Source organism: Rissa tridactyla, chromosome 6 (assembly GCF_028500815.1).
Source record: "Rissa tridactyla isolate bRisTri1 chromosome 6, bRisTri1.patW.cur.20221130, whole genome shotgun sequence".
Classification (NCBI taxonomy): Eukaryota; Metazoa; Chordata; class Aves; order Charadriiformes; family Laridae; genus Rissa; species Rissa tridactyla.
In genome coordinates, this window is record NC_071471.1 from 5,819,625 (window position 1) to 5,839,693 (window position 20,069).

The window sequence follows — 20,069 nt, forward strand, 5'->3', positions numbered from 1 at the left end:
ATAATCATATAAACATTTCTACTCACAGTCACTTTAAAAATTATTTTTAATTATTAACATCTACTAAAATCTCATCCCTTTCATCTCACCATCTGAGATGAAGCATATGCACCAAGAGCTCAGCATTTGCCTGGACAGCTGGTCGTGGTTGTTGTAAGAGAAACACATTGATACCATTAGACAGTTCAGAAAAATATCACAAAAGTGTTTTTCTATATAAAAATTCAGAATCAGACTGAAGTCATCTAGGGTAATGCTAATACAAACAATAACAAAGCGCTTCCTATTACAGTTCCTCCTTGAAACAAAAATGCGGTAGCTTGCAGCATAAAAATGAGAATGCAGTTTCACGTTCCTTAAATCCTTAACATCTGGGGAGGATTTGCTGGCTCATCATCATAATCTCCGCACTACTGCACTGTGTCAGAAAACCAACTGCTTTGATTTAAGAAAGCTGGAATGAGACATACCTGGCATGCTCCTCCGGCAGCTTTCTCTGTCTCTGCATATGAAACATTAGATCTCCTCCATTTACATACTCTATAACGAAGAATAACCTGAAACACACAGGAGTTTGTTACAAATTATTGTATACAAAGCGAAAGAAGTTTGAGATGTTACAGGTCTGTTATCAAACAATGTCGATTCAACTCCTCCCATCCCTGGTAATACGGCTGGTTTCGCCATTTTATTTTCCCTCCCTTTGAATAAATTCCCAAAGTTAAAAATCAAGTTTACGAAGCTTCTCTAGATAATTCCTTCGTTGCTAAAGGAAAGTAAGTAATCCTTCCCAAATTCCTAATCCGTTACAGCTACTGCTTGTCATTCTGTATGTGCCTATATAAGTAGATTCACATTAGTTTCTATGCACAAACCAGAAAAAAAAATAAAATCTCATTTTCCTTCGTGATCCCTTTAGTTTCCTTTGTTTGTTGTTAATACTATTAGTATATTACATATACTATTTCTTCTCACTTCCCTCCACCTGCCTGTCACCTTTTCAAACAGCAAAGATGTTGTTTAAATATACAATATTTTATATATACTGAAATTACAGTATAGAATAGTAATTTATTCTTCTACTGCAATCTCTTCTCTATATAAACACACAGGAAAATAATAATTTTCATCTCTATTACCCTGTTTTTCTTTCTAAAATTCCGATACTATTTTCTGAGTCTCGCTCAGAGACTTGTCTTCGTCTTCAGAGTCCATGCAAGTCTGAGATAAATTTCCTCGGTTTTTTGCGCTTCTGATTTCTCTCTCCTTAAGCCCTTTTTTCCTCCCATTCTAGGTTCTGTCTTCTACTTCATATTCTTAAGCCTTTTTTTCCCTGCTAGCTACATCTCTCCTCCTGTCCAGAATCCTTCCCATCATACCTACCAGTACTTTACATTCTTTTGCATCTTCCCAAGCTGAAAAGCTTAGATGAACATGGCCTTTTGCTCATAAAATGCTACATTGATTTACAGTACATCGACTTTTGCTACCTACCTAACATTTAACGCTTTAAACAGGCCTTTGAGGTGCCTAACAGTGTGAAATATTTTTTGAATACGACTATCTTCTTATTATCTTATGACCTGTACCTGCTTTCTGTCTGGAAGCAAGAGTGTAGTCCGACAAGAAAGGGATGATTTGAAGCCTGTTCAAAGACGTGTTTCTCTGTCTGCACCCAATCAATATCCTATTTATTGAAGAAAAGCGACATTCAGAAAAGGATCATTGCACTTCTGAAGTCAAGTATTAATGACAATTAGCAGAAAGATACTCAAGCGTTTTGCCATCCTTGTTTTACTTGCAAGAAATTAAATATTATATAGTTCTCTGATGTGAAGTGAGACAATTTAGCATAGTCTGTTTTTTTCCTGTCTTGAGCATCCCGTACTTTTAGCTTCATTGTGTAATTACACTTGGAAATGAAAAAACACTCACGTATACGAGAAACTGTTGCAGATAAATGAAAAGTAGCATCAAGAAATGCAGAAGAAATCAACGGTACACGGAGAAATAAATGCAAAAGCTCTTGGATAGCAAACTGCAGTCACTTGGAGTCTTTTCAGAACAGTGTAAAGAAACACAAGGGAAACTTTCAGCAACAAGAGGTGTTTAGCAGTTTAATACCCCAATTCTGATTAGTTTCCATCATCACTGTATAAGCTACACAATTTTAAGATGGAGGTCCAATTTAAAGAGCAATTAAAATAAACATTATGAGTTCTCCTTCGTCACAAAAACCCCAAACTTGAACATACAAAAACCAGACTCCACCCATTTCTTTTTCAGCCTAGCAAGCCAATGTTAATAGGAGAAATATGGAATACTGCTCTAAAGTAACGAAGCAAGCCAGGCTTATTAACTTGAATTCTGCAGGGGCACCGCTGCAGACAGTGCTGATCACAAAAGGAGACACGGGCAACAGAGGCAACGAGGCTCATGACAGAAACCACTGGCACAGGAGGGCGGCTGTGAGCTACCAGTCTGTCAATGAAGAGCTCTAAATTGATTATCTGTCTTGTGAACCTTCTACAGTATAGTATGTATAAGAAACCACATGTATAATTTTCAACGAGTGTTGCAGACCCAGAAGCCCAGCTCCCACCTTGTGATAGACACTGAAGCTCTTTGGAAGAGTTGCCTGATTTATTGATAAAAAGTTTGCCTACCTCATCATCATTGACGAGCTCTTTCTTCACCACTTTCATCGCATAAATGCGTTCAGTTTTCTTCAATCGAACAAGCAATACTTTAGCATAACTGCCTCTTCCTATAACACGGAGCAAATCGAAATCCTGAAGACCCAGACTGGAGGAAGCTTTGCCACTTTCTCTAATGCTCATTGCCTATTGATAAAGATACTTTGAAATTAGTAAGCAGGCTTGCCAATTTTAACAACTGCAACAGTTAGCATTTCAAATAGAACAGCAAAATTAATATAAACAAGTAATTCAATTAACACTTGTTATTCTTAAAACTGCACTGTCCTGGAAAGGAATGTGAGGGGAAAGAAAGGAGGCAGAGGAGACTTGGCAGAAACAAATAAAACTGGAAGAGTTTCGCATACTTTCTAAGTCAAAGCCCATCTATACTTCTTAAATCAAAGCATATCTCAACTCAAAGTTCAAAATAAAACAGCTTGCAAGCCATGCATGCATACACCTGAGCGAGCAACCCAATGTGCTTTAGGTACTAGTTTTCAGTTTGTGACAAATTAAATTACTAAAATCCTGGAACTGAGAGAGACAAAGGCTTTAAGATCTCTGAATACAGTTCGCATGGTTAAGATACTTTACCTCTTTTTCTTCACCAACATGGTCCAAGCTCTCATGACTTGAGGGATTGTACGGAATCACTAGAGGTGCAAGAGAAAGTGATTAGACTCATGCAACACAACAGTACTTTCTTTTGCCTTAAAATTTCCCACACGCAAGAGCTCAATGAGACAGATATACAAATTAAATGTATCTATTTGTAAGTGTTCAAAACTCTTGGGTTTGTTTTGTTTGTTTGTTTTTTTAAACCATCAGAATCATTCTTTTGCAATACTACATTAATAATCAGTTATGGCTAATATAAACCCCTGTAATTATATTTGGGGAACTCTTCAGATTAATCTTGGGACTCCACACAGAAAATCTCGTGCAGAACTGTGGTTTTTTTGGTTTTTAAACTGATTATTGTCTATATCCAAATTCAAATGTTAGGACCATCACTCCGATTGCTACAAGAATGAACTTGTTTGGCTACTGATCCAGTAGAAATCCTGCTAATTCTGCTAATGTTTTTTTTGTTTGATTGATAAGGGCTTTTCAAGGACACTGCTTACAAAGGAAAAATGTAACTGACAGCCTAAATTCTTCCTTTTTAGCCAAGTTTCTTAAACTGATAAGATATGGAAAACTAAGGAATTTTTATATTTATATCCCCCCTAGCATTAAGAAGCTGTCTCATTTTTCTTGTTCTATGAACAAAAGTAAAGAAGTGTTTTTAAAATAATTTACTTTAAGTTATTCTGTTTTATTTTAAAACCCAAAGTTCCTGTTTCAGCAACTTACTGTAATTTAAAGAAAATAATTATTGATCTTACCTGATTCTACATTATCTGGATGCACCGAAGATGGATCCATAGGCATTATTGGCTCCTGCAAATATGCACGGGATTTTTGTAATAGATGGTCCAAGTGTGAGAGATTATTTTAGAGACAATAAATGAAATAAATGACCCCTGAGGAATATAATCTAGCTACTTTTTAACTTGATCAGTCAACATAGTTACTGCTCTAATCCATACACAACAGAAGAAGCCACTGCAGTCTTTATTTTACCTATTTTCCAGAAGTTATGACCTGTTTCCAGAAGCTGTTGAAGTGACAACTTCGTACAACAGAGAAAAGAAGTATAGCAAATGAGAAACGGGAGAAAAGCTCAAGTACTTCAGCAGTACGTATATTAGTCAAATGAATTCACAAGATTTAGACTTGGAGCTGTCTGCTTTTAATAGAAGCAGTAATCTAAATTTTTCTGGGGACTTAAGAACTAAAAATGATTTAATTTATTGTGAAAAAAGTCAAAACTTCTGCACTTCATCTTCCTTTTCTGTAAAATGGGAGATAGCCTGATATTCTAACAGATGTCTAGAGAATTTATTTTACCTGTAATTCACTTAAAAGATGCAAAATAAAGGATGATATGAATATTACTTATGTTTATATTTGACACAGGAAAAAATATCACATGTGGAAGTTAGACTCCCATCTTGCCACTAAATTGCCACACTACTAAGTGATTCCCAAACTTTCTTGCAAAGTGTCACAGTAACCATAAAGAATCATGTTTCACCTACTGTGACTATTTCCAGACTATAGTTTGAACAGCATCAGGATTATGGGGTTTTTTGTTTGACTGGTCAGTTGTTTTTTTTAAAGACAATTTTTCAGATAAGTTTCACTTACTGGTTGTAGTGTATGACGTCCACATTCAATACTGACAAGTTTGTGACACTTCTTGTGAACAAGGAGTTTGCAATTGATGCATTTATATCCCTGGCGACCCAGGCCCCATATTCGGTCAGTGCAGATGGCACAATGAGCTCTCTAGAATGACAAATCAACAAAACCGATTAAAGAGCAAAACTAAACAATAAAAACTATTCGGATACTTTTTCATTAACAAAGAACACAGGACAGGAGATCAGAGAGAGATCCTTACTGAAGGTTCCACTATACCAAGAGTCTCTATCGGAAAAGTTTAAGAAGAAAGGCTAATTTGCTATGTGTCTTGTCATCTCTCTGTGTAGAGGAGTCCTTACATTTGTACGGAGGAAGACAAGAGAGCAAAAGCTTCAACACATTAAACCAACAGATAACAGGAAACGGGAAGATCACCACTCACTGAAAGACATTCACAAAACAACTCAAAAAAACCATGAAAACAGGATGCCTACAAAAGCAGGAGTGGAAAGTGATTAAACTATGGTGCCTTGACAGCCTTGGACCAGGAAGAGGTTAAAAAAAGGAAAAAAAAAAAAAAAAAAAAAAGCAGAAGTTAGATATGAAGGATGCTCAGGATGAAGTTTAGTGGAGACAATCTCAAGCATTAAGCACGGAATATACTAAACTTGGAAAAGAAGGAAGGATTACTGAAGCTGTCAAGGAACCTGGCTTATTCAAATATTTTGGGTTTGGTTCTTGCTGTTGCTTTTTCTAAATACAGCAGAAAGCCTTCTCGGTCCTTAGCTCATTATATTTGACCATTGCTTCCTGAAAATATTACAAATGGCTTGTTATTTTCAGTTGATTACGCGCCATAATAAGCAGGCTGTTTGGAGAAACATCTCAGTTTTTCATTTAAAAGGTCTGAAAGAAAAGGCTGTGCATCGTAAGTGAGTTCAGACCTTTTTACTCCCAGAACTTGAAGAACTGAAAATGTACTTTCAGCTCAGTCATCCAATGCCAGTGTTCAAGTTTGCCCTCTAGGAAGGTTTTAAGGGAACACAGGAGCATTTATAGAATTGATATCATGGTTTCAGAGTACATGTAAAGTGAATTGCAACTACTTTTTGTTTTGAGGTCCTGATAATTTAATAGCGATTAAGTTTCCCAAAACTACAGGGTTACCAAAAGTCCACATACTATATACAAACAACAAAAATAAGAATAAAACTACCGTATAAGTTTTCAAGGCAGTGACACTGTAATTACGAAAATAAGACATCCCTGCATCATGGTTTTAAGTACCCAACAAGAGTCTCACCCTGTTAAATCGTTTGGCTTGGAAAGTGTGACCATTTGCACAATAGAGCTTTCGCCACCGGCGGGCGCCTCGGCGATAAATGGATTCTAAGAGGAAAAACATATGATTATATCCATAAAAATATAAACACAGAACTACAACATCTTCTCATGGACGCATCTGTGTAAAGGGATTTACAAAGTAAGGTTTCACTTCTGCACCTTACAAAAACACAGTGTAATGTTCCAAGGATCTTTTCCATTTTTGAAAATTCTGGAGAAAATTTGAAGTAGAATATCCTGATCAATTCCAAGTTAATTCTGCTTTTCCCAAATTAAAAGGAACAGTGAATCAAGAGAAGGAAAACTGCCCAAAAATACAAACACTCGTGTGCGAAGTACACGCCTACCTTACCTAAACTTGGGGAGGAACTGTGGTAAAAGGGAAGAAGGAAAGAAGGTGAATTTCGGGAGTGTGCCCTGATTTATAAAGATTGCTTGCACAAGTCCTCTATTGTTTTAGATCCACAGCTGCCACTGCTTAGTTTTCTTCATTTTTATTTTTTATTATTAGAGGCACGTCAGGAACCAAATTGAAAACTGGAACACAAAAAACTACACCGAGTTGCAAATCTATTTCTGATTCAGTCTGCAACCTCATTTTTTCCAGAAAAGCAGCATTATCCATACTGACAGAGTTAACTTTTGAGCATGCATATTTACATTTGTCAGAGACTTGGACATCAAGCTGACGGATGTGTGTGTACATAACATACACATACTCTTTCATAAAACTTTAAGACAGAGGGAAAATTACCCCTTTAACATCTAGTACATTAGAGATTTTTGGAGGATACTCCTGATAGTACCTAAACAGTTTAAAATGAATTAACCACGGATCTCTAAATGGTGACATGACAAGTCATAACCATTGGTTACAAGCCTTTGTTCACATTAGTCAGCCAGCAATCTGGCAACTACCAAAAAGACAGGAATAGGATAAAAAACTGTCACAATAGGAGAGGCAAAAGCAAGGAAAGCAGAGTGACATGGATAGTTAACAGGAATGTGAAATGCTTATTAACAATGATTCAGAAGTGACAAACAACAATTTAGTTTGGCAAGACTATCTAGTCCTTTAAAATATTTAATTTACAGAGATCTGCATTATTAATATTCATAAGTGTAGGATGCCAAACCATAGAATATCAAAATCTTCTAAAACAGGAAATCTGATTTTCTGTACTTCCTAACTAAAATAAACTTTTAAATTAAAATGTCTACTTACTGTCTTCTCCTGGACAAGGCATGCCAGGCCGTTCTGGTACACAGGGAAATACTGCAAGAAAAAACCCATTAATTTCTGATTAATTTTTATTTCAGACAGAAAATAAATCTTTAAGTTAAATACAACACTTCTGAAAGGCATCCAACCATTTCCAAAGACAGCACAGACAGCATTTTAACAAAACCTTGTGCAACAGCTGGTGAGCCGAAAAGCTGACGCAAAACCCTTTTGCTGGACATAACAGCGATATATATGAGAAATACAAGCAAAAAGCAGGATAAACCAAGTTATCTCCTAAAGAAAGTAACTATAAAAAGGTAACGATTCTGATTTCTCATGCGACCAGTCACCACAGTCAGTATTTGGAAATCTTGGCTATAAACATATTATACTACAGTATCCTAACAGCTACGTATGATCTTGTCTACGTTAGCGATTTTTTTCAATTTATTTAGTTTCTGTAACTGTCAGAGAGAAGTATAACCGGGGAGAGATAGCCCGTGTGCTGATTTAATCAGAAGCTTATTAAACACAAAAATAAATGGAGAAAGGGCAGATCAAAAAGCATACTGAAGTGATATACAGAGAAACAGATTACATTCTTCTTTCACTTTTAAAAAAGTCTTTGTGGGAAGCTAAAAACCTGTCCCTTCCAAATGAGCGGATGGTGAACTAGATTTTTTGCATCCTTTTAGAGAAGGACCATGTTAAGACACTGCAGTGTAACACACCCACTAACGCTCTTTACAGCGATCCCCTGCTTTTCTGCTATGATCTCTGTTAAACTGAAATCTATCTTTAACTTGGAAAAACTTACAAACAGTAAGAAAAATATACTGCAGAAGCTACCAAAATAGGCATATAGCCCTGCAAACTAAAAATTGAGCAACTACACATCAAACAGGGGCATGATATAATAATAGGTTCATAACTGGTCTCAAGTACTTAATTTCAGAAAAGTCAAACTTTTGAGTAATCTGGCATCACAAATGGAACTCATCAACTTTTTTTCCTAATACATGCTGTTCTATAGCACTTATTAATAACAAAGTGCAGGACTCTGTAATAAATATTTTCTACCATTTGTTGTCGGCAAGCATATGAGAGCACTTGTGATGAATGAATGAAAGAGGCAGGGGCTGTCTTTCATTAATAAACTAACAGTGGAGTATTTTTTCCTCCCTTAATTTCATAAAGAATATTTATGAAGTGCTGACACCTAAACCGTGTGGTGCATGGTCTTCAGCATCCTCTTGACAGAATGCCACAACAGGCGTTTAATTGAGGAGGCTGTGCAAAACACACAGATAACACAAGGTCAGAATTCTAATTCTTCACAGGCACAAACACGAGAAGTAATATAGTAAATTTCACCATACCGTGAATTAAAAGTTCTGAATCCTTGTTTAGTTCATACAACCGAAAGGCCTCTTCTAACTCCAGCTGAGAAGAAACTGTACATGGATCTCCTGGAGAAAGAAAAGAGAACAATTCAGAACTCAATCCAATTAGTTCTCTGCCATTCAACAGTTCCCTCACGGTTGGTTCTAAGATAATTCTATAGCAAAACGGAACAATATTCTCAAGTGGGGTAGTATTTATTTTTAAGACTGTTCAGAGAGTACATCTGAAAATACAGTCATATTGAATGCCATCAGGGAAAATGAAAATATGAGATATTCTCAAAAGGCAAGCAGATCATAATCACAAAATATCATTGGTTTGGTCTGCTACAAGCGGGGTTACACATCATTTCAGTACAGGAGGTGCAGGTTATCTTCCTGCACCTAAAATCCTTTAGATATTCCATTTTATTTCATGGATTTTTAATTACAACTGAGTCAATTCTATTTTCACAGCTGCTTCAATGTTGCCAAGACTTTAAGCAGGAGGTCCAAAAGCAGTCAGATCTCTAGTCTTTCCTCAAACCTCATTCAAGACATTGGAAAAACCATGTAACCTAAGTGAAAACACACCATTTTTCTGATTTTAACTACTACTGTCATACTCACAGGACTATTTGAAGTAAAATCCCCTAAAGAAAGGGCACCAAGGCAGGAAAAAAGTATGGGTTGCTTGTTTTGGTTGTTGGTTTGTTTTTTTTTTTTCCTTTTTTTTTTTTTTAAAACAATTGCAGCTTTTGTTGACGATTTAAGATGGAGCAGGTTATCATAGAAGCATTTGTGTGTATTTTAAACTCTGACAGGACTGCGTTGGATTGCTCTAACAAATCTGTGTTTCAGAAGTAATCGTTTAGGACTGACTAAGGTCTCTTTGTAGATATCTACTTTATATTTATAAAAAAATAACATGTATCCACAAAGGTATTTCAGAATCATTGAACAACACAATTACATCAGGGCAATTTTGGCGTATAGGTAGGTTTAAACCTAGGGACAGGGGTAGGTGAGGAACAAAGGAGATCAGGCTAAAGATCTGCTGTATTTAGGATCAGAAGCAAGAAGGACCTTAAATTCCAGCCATGGTTCACCCTGCTTTGGACACACAGCCTGTACCCGTTTCTCAAGATTCCTGTAAAGATTCATGTGATATTTTTAACTGACCTCCTGTGTCTGTCAGTGTTTGGAAACTGCTATAAAGACAGAAAAGCACAGCCTTTCGACAAAACGTTTTCTTTGGTGTCTGATGCAGATTAGTAATGCTATAAAAAAAATTATCCCAAGAGAAAAAACACTGTTCAAAATAATACTACAACTGAAACATTTTTAAAGAAATGTTGAATCTGAACCATCACTGCCCCAAAGAAAGAAAATACTTCTGGTTATTAGTTCATATTTTTCCCCCCCCTCCACCTATACAAGATGTTCTGTGTGAGAACACAGGATTTGTGCCTGCCTGATCGTACTCCAGCACGTGAGCTTCTTTCTAGCCAAAAGCTTCTTTCTAGCCAAAATCCCATACAGCAAGTCTACTGTCATACAACATTTCCAATTTTTAAGAGAAATACTACTTTCCACACCCTTAACTAGTAAACTGGTTGTGGGTGACTGAAATGGAGGAAGGCAGAACAGTTCCTGTCTCAGATGAACAGAATCCAAACTGAAAGTCTTACTGCTTGTGAGTTTTCGGTCAACACCACGATTTGAAAGCTAACTAGCAACAGTCTATTAACTCTTCGCTTTTTGTTTCTGCTAAAAGGTATCAAAATTAATACAGGCATTGCTAAGGCTTTTGGGCAGAACCAGGCACCTAGCAGGCAGCGGGATATTTAAAACTCACCCCACAAAAGTTTTTCCAGTTAATTTGTTTTGTTTCTAATGTATCCATTCTTTCTATTGCTAAAATATTAGTACTAAACGTAAGCTGCCCATTTGCAGCATTCTGTCTTTATTCTTTTCTGCATGTCATAATCCTCAAAATTATTATTTGAAGGCAGCTGTAGACATTTTTCACCATACTGCCTCCCCCCTGCAATTAATTAGCCTATCTGGACATCAAACTGCCTACCCATTGCACAAACTCACACAGCGCAGGGCATGGGGGGAGGAGAAGGAACAACTGTATTTATTCAGACTCACTATGAGAATCAACAAACCAGTTTTTCTTCATTTGTTTCTGACACCTGTGCAAACAGTTTTGTGTTTCTTTTTGGCAGAAGAAAAGGAGGCTCTCAAGAACAGACACCCTGCTTCAAACAGGAACAGAAGGTTTATAGACATTTGTAGGAAGCTTCAGAATTAAATCCGATTCGCATATTAAGTTTTTATTGGTGATCACAACTTAGCTGACAATGGCAATAACGTGTAACTGACCCTCTCGGACTCACAATTTCACTTTAAAATCTAAAGGGGGATAACAGAAGTCTTAACCCACAAAGTGCTTTTAGTGGTGACTAGGTATATAAAACAGATGAGCTACAAATACTCTTTCAACAAGATGAGACTAATAAGAATGTTGCAGCCATCTAAAGAAAGCTGAGATAAAGTGTCAGGAAAATGTTTACTTTGGAATTTTATAGCAAGAAACAACATACTGAACATAAACACAAGGCTAGTTTCATCCTATAGCACATTTCACAAGACATGGGTAAGATGAACTGACTGCACACAGATAAAATAGAAGTTTGTCTAAAATCAAATCAAGTTAACTCTATTTTCCAGTTGAATCCAACCATTTTTAAGCGATTCCCCTCAACTGAATTAGGTCTGCTGTTGTACACCATTACCTCTATGAAAGGGAAGTAACTGTACAAGATGCTCTGCATCTTGCAAAGACTAAAAAGACATTTAGTAAGTGACAAATAAAAATCTCAGTGACAATTCAGTTAAGTCCCATGCTGACTAAATTGCTTGATCAGGTAAGTAGTGAAAAGACAGCCAGGATATCGTATCTTGTCTGATACTACAAGAAGCATGGATAGTAGTATAACAAGCATCAGACCACTGCACACACATTTCCTCATACTGTTACTGAAGAGCGAACTACAGCTTTAGTGAAGAGGATACAATACAGGAATTTTCCAAGCAAGCAAATTATGAATTTCTAGAAAGAATACCAACTGAAAACACTAAAGATTGGTGGAGAGAGGAAGGGAGGAGGCAGAGGTCTTGGCAAGAAGCCACACATTGTAGATGCAAGAATTACTCATGATAAAGATGAGGGATTTTTTTCAAACGCGCTCTTCATTACCAGATTAATTTTTTCCTCTACTGACATTAAACTGGAAGTCAATGATTAAAGCAAACATAGATTGCTTGTGAAAATTGAATCCTATGTGAATACATGAAAAAAAACATTTTAACGGCAGCATTCCTTATTTTCAAAAACCCACCTCTAAAGAGCAGAAATTGAGACAAAACTGTTCCTTCAAGTAAACCATTCAATCGGCACAAAATTTTCTACAAATATTTCATTAAGAAAATACGTACTTCTTACTATGACTGACTCTCCCTCTTCAGTGAGAAGTCTATTATCCTCAAGATAAAACAGAACAGCTAGCTTACTACGGTGTAAATGTTCAACTCTGCACAGAAGGTTTTGTCATAAACACTGTTCATTTTACTTTACTGCATCTGCCAGGTGTAAATAACTTGGGAATGATGAGAGGAAGGAAAAAATAAAAAAGGAAAGAAAACCAGCTCAGATTCCCAAGACCACATAATTTTCAACACACCTGCCCATACAGCACTTCCAAAAATCAGCTTTGGTCCATGTTTAGCTTTAAGCTCTGAATAAACTGGCACTCGCCCAATTATGAATGGGAAAGCTGTGAGAAGGGGAGGAAACAGTTCTATAAGCACCATTTATGCTAATCACTGCACACAAACACTAATCACTGCCGACAAATCACTGCACATTATGGCCTTTTATGTATTGCATCAAGTACTTAGCATACTAAAATAACTCAACAGCTATTTCATAATTCAGACATCTCTTTGGTGTAGCTCAAAACCTAGGTGCAGAATACACCGGTTCCACAAAGAAAATAGGAACGACAAATAACCTTTTCAAAAATTGCATAGAGCTCAGAACTGAACTACATCTGTTAAGTAAAAGGGAGAACAGACGCTGAACATTTTTCATCCAAGGCAAATTTTAACATGGATCGGGTAAGCACCAGAGACAACAAGAGTTCTCAGCCAAGGCTGTTACTACTACACTTGGATGAAAAGCTACTTGGACAAGTAACTTCTCTTTCAATAGTTAAAAGAAGTTTTACTAATAGTTACGTGTTAATAGGTTGCTGATACACTCAAAATATAATTGTTATGGTTACATATACAACTCAATTATATATTAAGTTGTATCAATACTGTAGATAAATGCTGTGGTTTGTACCATTTAAGATTAGCTTAGCTCTCAAAGATTTAAGACTTAAGGGGAACCATGTGCCTCTCCAGCAGTACAACGGAATACTCCATTCCCTTCCTAACACACAGTAACACTGAATTCATATTTTCATAATCACTGAGTTTTAATTTATTTGTTTGGTAAAAAAAATAGAGCTCTCCACGCTAAGTCATCTGAATGACCTTTCCATTAAGATATACTCTAGAGAGCTCTAGCATTATTTTTAGAGCCAGATTTACTATTTCTAAAAACATATTTATGGAGTATGTTTTATAAGCTTATGTTATGAAGGCAGAGGGAAAGGAAAAGATGAAAGGGAGAGGAGAGCTAGACAGCCGAGGAACGTATCAATCAAATATTTGTCATAAGATCAAGCACCAAGCATTGATTTACCTTCTTCATCAATCCATTTCATGGTGAAAAGCTGTTCGTTGTCAAAGGAGCACATGTCTCGAACTTCATTGCACAGTCCCTCAAATGAGATGGAAGGTTCAAAATACGTTATCATGATGTCCCTGAGCGAGAGAAAAATAAGTTTGAGGAATTATACTGCAATATGTAGCACTTGATCATCACCTCTAATGCCTTCCATATACCACTAATATAAACCCCATCCCTGCTGCAGCCCCCTGAAAAATATTAATGTTGTAAACCATTAGCATGTAAATTCCCTTTCTGTAGCAAAGTCAGGCTCCAAGTGATTTTTATTACCAACTAGTTGACATTTAACCCTTTGGGTATCTGCTTAAGAAAAATTAAGATTTAAATGCCCTAATACCTATGAAGTGAGCTGCAGCAGATATTAACCACACACAGGAATGACTTACAACAGTGGAAACTGAAGAATTAAATGCTGGAAACATTTTGAAGAACATTATTAATATGTTGCTGGGTTTGCCTGCTCTTTAACAGTTATTTTGTTATAAGATATCAAACCATTGTAAGAACATATACATATTCTCCAGCTAAATTTTGATTGTGTAGATGTTATGAAAAATTAATTAAAAATATTAAACAGGTTTCCTAGCGGATTAGGGGGAATGTTCCAAATATTAAAAGTTCCTTTAAAAAACAGACCCGTGATGCTTCACTGCGACAGGGAGGGCTGACAGAGAAACATGTATTTAGGATTAAAATTTACTACTTCACTGTTATGCAGAATGGGTGCTTCTGTTATAATTAAGAGTTAGTTAACCTGGTGTTTTAAATATGTTAACACAAAATGCTAACCCATTGTCTTGGTATTTACTGGGCTTTACAGGGGACCAGGTGACTCAGGGTTGCAGTCCTTTAAACAAAGGATTTCAGAGATACGGTTCAGAGGAAGGTGGAGGAAAAACAAGAGAGGACTGTTTACAAGACACTCTTCAAACACCTCGCATAAGCCAAATGTTCAAGCTATGAGACTAATCTTCCCCAAAAACCTCTGCCAGTTGGGATTTGTTTCAGTTGATGCCACCCACCAGCAGTATTTGGTGGTGGGAAAAAAATAATTGAAGCAACAGACAAAGTTTGGATCTGGTCAAAATTCACATCAGCATACTTACCAGACTGAAGCGTACATATGCAGCAATTTAAACCTCTTTAAATCATCTTGTGCATGGGCAGAATGGTATCAAGAAGGTGACTTAACACAACATACTGTGGTCACTGAACCTGAACCACTTTCAGGAGTGGCAGAGAACACATGTGATAAACATGCTTGCCTGAGGCTCCTTTAAGTTCAGCAGCATGAATAAAACAAACTAGCGATTTCTAAGCACTCTAGAAGAACAGCTAGCCTACTTCTGGATTTATAAGCATGAACATGGTTAGTTTAGTTAAGGGAAAGATTTCAGTAAATGGTTAGGATAGTAAAATGACACCTCTTAAGTAATCTGAATAAAGCAGTCAAAAAGTTGCTACATTATTTGTTTGCAGAATTGCTCCTCTTCTTTCCACATGAAACAAAATGCAAACCAAAACAATATTTAGACCCCAATATTTAGACACAGTACAGTACTTTGGGGCAAATGGGGCTTTGTTTGAAACACCCGATTGCACCCGTCCCCCAAGACAAACTGTGTTCTCTCCGATACAAAGTTCTCCCTTCGCATCCTCTCTGAAAAAGCACAAGCTGCGAACCCAATGCCAACGTTTGTCTCTGTTACAGACACCCAGGCATCAACCAAAGAGAAACCCAGGAGCCTACATTAGGAGACAAAGTCTTAACCTGTATTTCCTGTTTGTCAGGGAAGGAAATAAGGCACTGCTTACTTAGCAACTTCATTCATTTTGTGCTAGAGTTTACCATCGCTTCATTTATTCCCATTTTAGTGCAGATATATTCACTTTGGAATATTTTCTTAAACAAAAAGTTAAGTTCTGAAGTCAGAATTAAGTATTTCAACTATTGCGGTTTATTTTGTGATTGAACTAGTCAGTAATGGGAGAGGGTATGTTAAAAGAAGTGATGATTACATGACTATTATTGCCAGACAAGCAAAAAGAGTTAGGTGATAGACCACAACCTCAAGAGACTGTAATCACTGATGCTCTAGCAAAAACTGAAGATTTAAAAAAAAAAAAAAAAAAAAAAGTATTAGCAAAAACAGTTCAGTAGGTTTCCAAATTTGATAATTCAAGTCCACTTAAAACAGATTTACCTGCACTACAGTGAAAAGAAAAAGTCATAATGTTAAGATGTACCGAACAGCCCAGGAATCCTTCCATATCTATAAAGTAAAAGCTGGTACCGAGTGAAAAAAAGCCACTCTTCCTACTTGTTGCTACCTTCAAGTAGCAAAATAGTTGTCCTTCAAATAAAAGGAGTTTAATTATTTTAGAATTTAAGAAAGTTCTCTAAATTACTACTCAAATACCTCCAGCAGGACATGTATCAGACAGTTGTTAAGTACATTTGGAAGATCTCATCCTCTCTGCTATAAAAAAAACACTAATCAGCCTTTCAGAGAACCCTAGCTAATAGCAATACACAAAAAAAAAAAAAAAAGGAAGAATGAATAAGGTTCTACAAGCAACATCTAGCACACTTTTCCTAATACGTGAAGCCAGCTTTACATAAGAAAGAAACTGAAAGATTGCAGGTCTTTCTACGAGCTTTATTTTGCCATTTTAACTATACTGATGACACTGACAATTTCTACTGAGACAGGTCTCACTTCCAGGGCGGTTCTGTTATCACACCTTTGCTTTAAAACGTGCTTTCCACATTTCTTGCACCTAACACTGCATTGATGATGCGGTCATTGGGAAAAAGCTGTATTCACTCAAGCTAAGACATAAAGTTAAACTCTACTGAGAAGAAATTTGGCATTTTAAACAAAAACTAGTAGGCTAAGTTAAAGAACAAAGGAAAGTTAAGGCAGACCACAGCCTTGCACGAAAAAATACAAAATGCTTTCTTTCATTAAGACATGGGAAAAAATTTCTTGACAATAGCCCTTTCCTTCCGATGAAGAAAAGCTTATGCCCTGCTTTTAATAAGCATGTTTGTTATAAAGCTATTCTAAGGCACAATGTCCTCATTTGTCTCCTGAAGACACACACAGGGAATAACAAGGAAATCTGATTCAAGCACACCACCATATCTGGATGCATCAATTAACTCTATTAACTATTAGCTATAGAAGCACCATTTTTTTAATAATAGGTCTTAATCGGGGACCTGCAAGTAGAAATATGCAAATAAACAAGAGAGAGATTGTCCTGAACTACTTTCAGTAGAAATATTGTCATTTATAGCTCCCATAAATATTAATAAAGGATCATTTTATTCGTATTAATAAAAGGCTTGCTTGAATCAACATCCTGCAAAAGTAAGAATCAGTAAAAGATTAACCATAGGAAGACAGGGAAAATGCAAATGGTGAATCTAAACACGAACACTACAGAACAGATTTTAAATATCTCTAGACCTCATCACTACCTTCCCCACCTTTCCTCTGAGATCAAACAGCTTTTCTCATGCCTTTTCTTTTACAGATCATCCAACAGTCACAACATCCTTTAACAAAAAGAAAACAAACACCACCTACAACCAACCAAATAAACAAAACAAAAAAAAAAACCAACGCCAACAGTTAAATGCAACTCAATATTCATATTGTTTTTCACTTCTGAGCTTAAACTTCTCTGGGAGAACAATCAGCTGCAAGAACAGGGACTACACTGCTTTAGATTTCTCCACCTGCGGCCTAACATAGCTATCACATATTATATATGTGGAAATATACAGATACATAATCGCATATTATCTACATATCCACATATTTATCACACACCTGGGTCAGTCATTAAAGCTTTTGACAATGTCTTGTTACAGCTCATGGAAATTAACCTGTACCAGACTCCTGGAGAATTCTGCTGGTTCAGTATCATTTCAGTACCGTAAGGTGCAGGCACTGCCATTCAGAACAATTTGAAGCATCTCTTTCCCCCGTGGGAGTCTGAGGTCTCAAATTGCCTGCTCCTGCAATCTCTTTTTCTGGAAAAAAAAATGTAACACCAGAAAATGAGCCAATGCTGAAACTGCAAGAAGGGGTGAAAATGCGTTCATAGGCTTAAACCAAAGCTTTCTTAAGCTGAACACTCTCCTATGTGGAATTTGATCCTTAACAGACAATGAAAGCCACTGAGCTGAAGAACTGACTGGGAAGCGCTCAAGACAGAAAGCAATATAAGGAAAGGATGCAAGAACTCAAAAATTCTTAAGAAATTAATTTCCTGGAAATATTTATGGAGGCACATTTTGATTTTACAATTAAAATGGAAATCTCTCCCCCCACTTTTCCTACTCACATAAATGTATTAAAATTAAGAAAAGAAGCAAGTTTAACATGTATCATGAAAGGACTGTCAGTATTTTTCATTTGCACCAAATCAAAGTGAAGGTGGGCAAAGCATTAGTAACCTATGCCCTTAACTATATTAAAAGTCTAACCTACATTGCAGCCTGCACAGTTAAAACGGTGCAAAATCTGTGTCAGGCACTGAAAGAACACAAGCTAGCAGTTCTAATCATGACGGAAAAAGGGTTCTTCAAGGTTGTTGGTTGGTTGGTTTTGTCTCTTTTTTTTAAAAGTCAACAACATTAATTCTACAGGATTCCTAGTGCACGAGCACTGTATTATTCCTACCTGTTCTCTACTGCTACAATACAATCCTCCCCATGTGTATTAATGATATAATACCTTCTTGTACTGAACTGACAAAAAGCATATACAACAAATGAGATAAGACAAAAGGTAAGTTTTGAATAATATTAGAAAACTGAAATGGTTGTAATTACAGATGCTGTTCAGTACCACACATTTGAAGCTGCTACACGTTGTTACTCTATCAACAAAAAAGTATGTAAACATCTGGTATAAAAATGCAATTCCTAAGAACTCACTCAGGAGCCTCTGTTATGGACACTGCACAGATTACGGTAACTCTTTAAAACAGGTAAGACTACTTTCAGCATTTTAAACAACCAGCCCTATGAGAAAGATAAGCGTGGCTTACCTGAGAGAAGGAAATACCTGGATAAACTCAACCTAATGTCCTAATTCCCAAGTCTCTGGGAATTCCCGTCCTCTTATTCTCACAATCTCTGTTCATTTTAGGAAAACTTTCCTTCCTGGTTTTACATATTTCATGAATTTAAGATAAAGAATTACCACTGCACGGTTGAATGAAACAAAGACCCTTCAAAGAGTTCTTCATGAAAGCCTTTGTCTTGGCTGAGAAAAGCAATTAGGCTCTGGGCCAGACTCAGGGATGTTTTGGGGATTCAGGTTCGGCTCTTTGCTCAGCGTCTCCAGCCCCAAGGGAGTATCCTGACTATCGGATTCCCAGCCATTTCAAGAAAAAAATCTGTGCTTCTGAGTTGCTGGGTTTTTTTCTTTAACCAGAAATGCTTCTGGAAGTTGGAAAGACCTTCCTAGCAAGACTTTCACAATAATTTCTACAACCCACTTGAATGCTTCTATTAGAAAGAAATTAAGAGAGATTAACATTTCCTGATTAACACTATTTCCCATTAAATCCTCTATCCTGCTCTAATCTTGAGACAGTTTATTTGACAACAGGGGAAAATACTGCCTCTGATATCAGCATTTAGATCCTCAGTCTCCAAGTCATTTCAATGTAAGTGCAGGTAAAGTGCTTTGCTTCAATACCCACTTCTTGATAGTGCCAGTCTGAGAAGAAGGCATGAGACCTTCCGTTGTAAGGAAGTGGAGAGAATAATTTGTTTAGATCTCAAAATAAATCATGACTAAGGCATTCAGCTTGTTAGTTTGTTGGTATTCACAATGGTTAAGCAACACCCTATATGACTCAGTATCGTTATTAAAAGTAAATGATAATTGCATTAACTGATAAAAAGTCCATACACGAGACTCAAAAGAAACATTCCAGTGTCTGGGAAATTATTACCTAATATATAAGTGTCATGAGCCAGCATTCCTGCCCAACATAGCAGTTTTCTTCCTCACTCCCACAACCCTGAGCTGCTTTCTCGCTCTTCTTGCACCATAGCCTCCCTGTGCTAAAGCAAGAATTCATGTGATTGCATGTGGAAATGATCAAGATTAAAACCGACCCAGCAGAAGAAAAATAAATGGTTTTAACCCAGAACACTTCACACTTTAGTTCACTGCCTGACCAAATGAACACTTCTGCCAGCCAATAGCCAGGGGCATCACCACATCCTTAAGAAATGGTGGATTAAAGGGACTGTAAAACAAAGAGCT

General features: G+C 36.7%; 1 protein-coding gene across 5 annotated transcripts in view; it reads right to left on the reverse strand.

The window, feature by feature from the left end:
• Positions 1 to 20,069, reverse strand: part of PRKCI (protein kinase C iota) — a 31,943-nt gene that overhangs the window by 7,472 nt on the left and 4,402 nt on the right. For 2 of the 5 annotated variants that reach the window (XM_054204384.1, XM_054204380.1), the window contains exons 2-11: positions 13,723 to 13,844; positions 8,898 to 8,987; positions 7,519 to 7,569; positions 6,253 to 6,338; positions 4,953 to 5,093; positions 4,088 to 4,142; positions 3,294 to 3,352; positions 2,667 to 2,843; positions 1,590 to 1,687; positions 471 to 557 (exon numbers count right to left, since the gene is read on the reverse strand). In XM_054204384.1, coding sequence (XP_054060359.1) covers positions 471 to 557; positions 1,590 to 1,687; positions 2,667 to 2,843; positions 3,294 to 3,352; positions 4,088 to 4,142; positions 4,953 to 5,093; positions 6,253 to 6,338; positions 7,519 to 7,569; positions 8,898 to 8,987; positions 13,723 to 13,837 — 959 coding nt within the window. In that variant the 5' untranslated portion in view covers positions 13,838 to 13,844. Of the gene's footprint in view, positions 1 to 470; positions 558 to 1,589; positions 1,688 to 2,666; positions 2,844 to 3,293; positions 3,353 to 4,087; positions 4,143 to 4,952; positions 5,094 to 6,252; positions 6,339 to 7,518; positions 7,570 to 8,897; positions 8,988 to 13,722; positions 13,845 to 14,876; positions 17,559 to 17,612; positions 17,816 to 20,069 lie in introns of those variants that run through there. The other 3 variants (XM_054204381.1, XM_054204383.1, XM_054204382.1) reach the window with 3 other exon arrangements.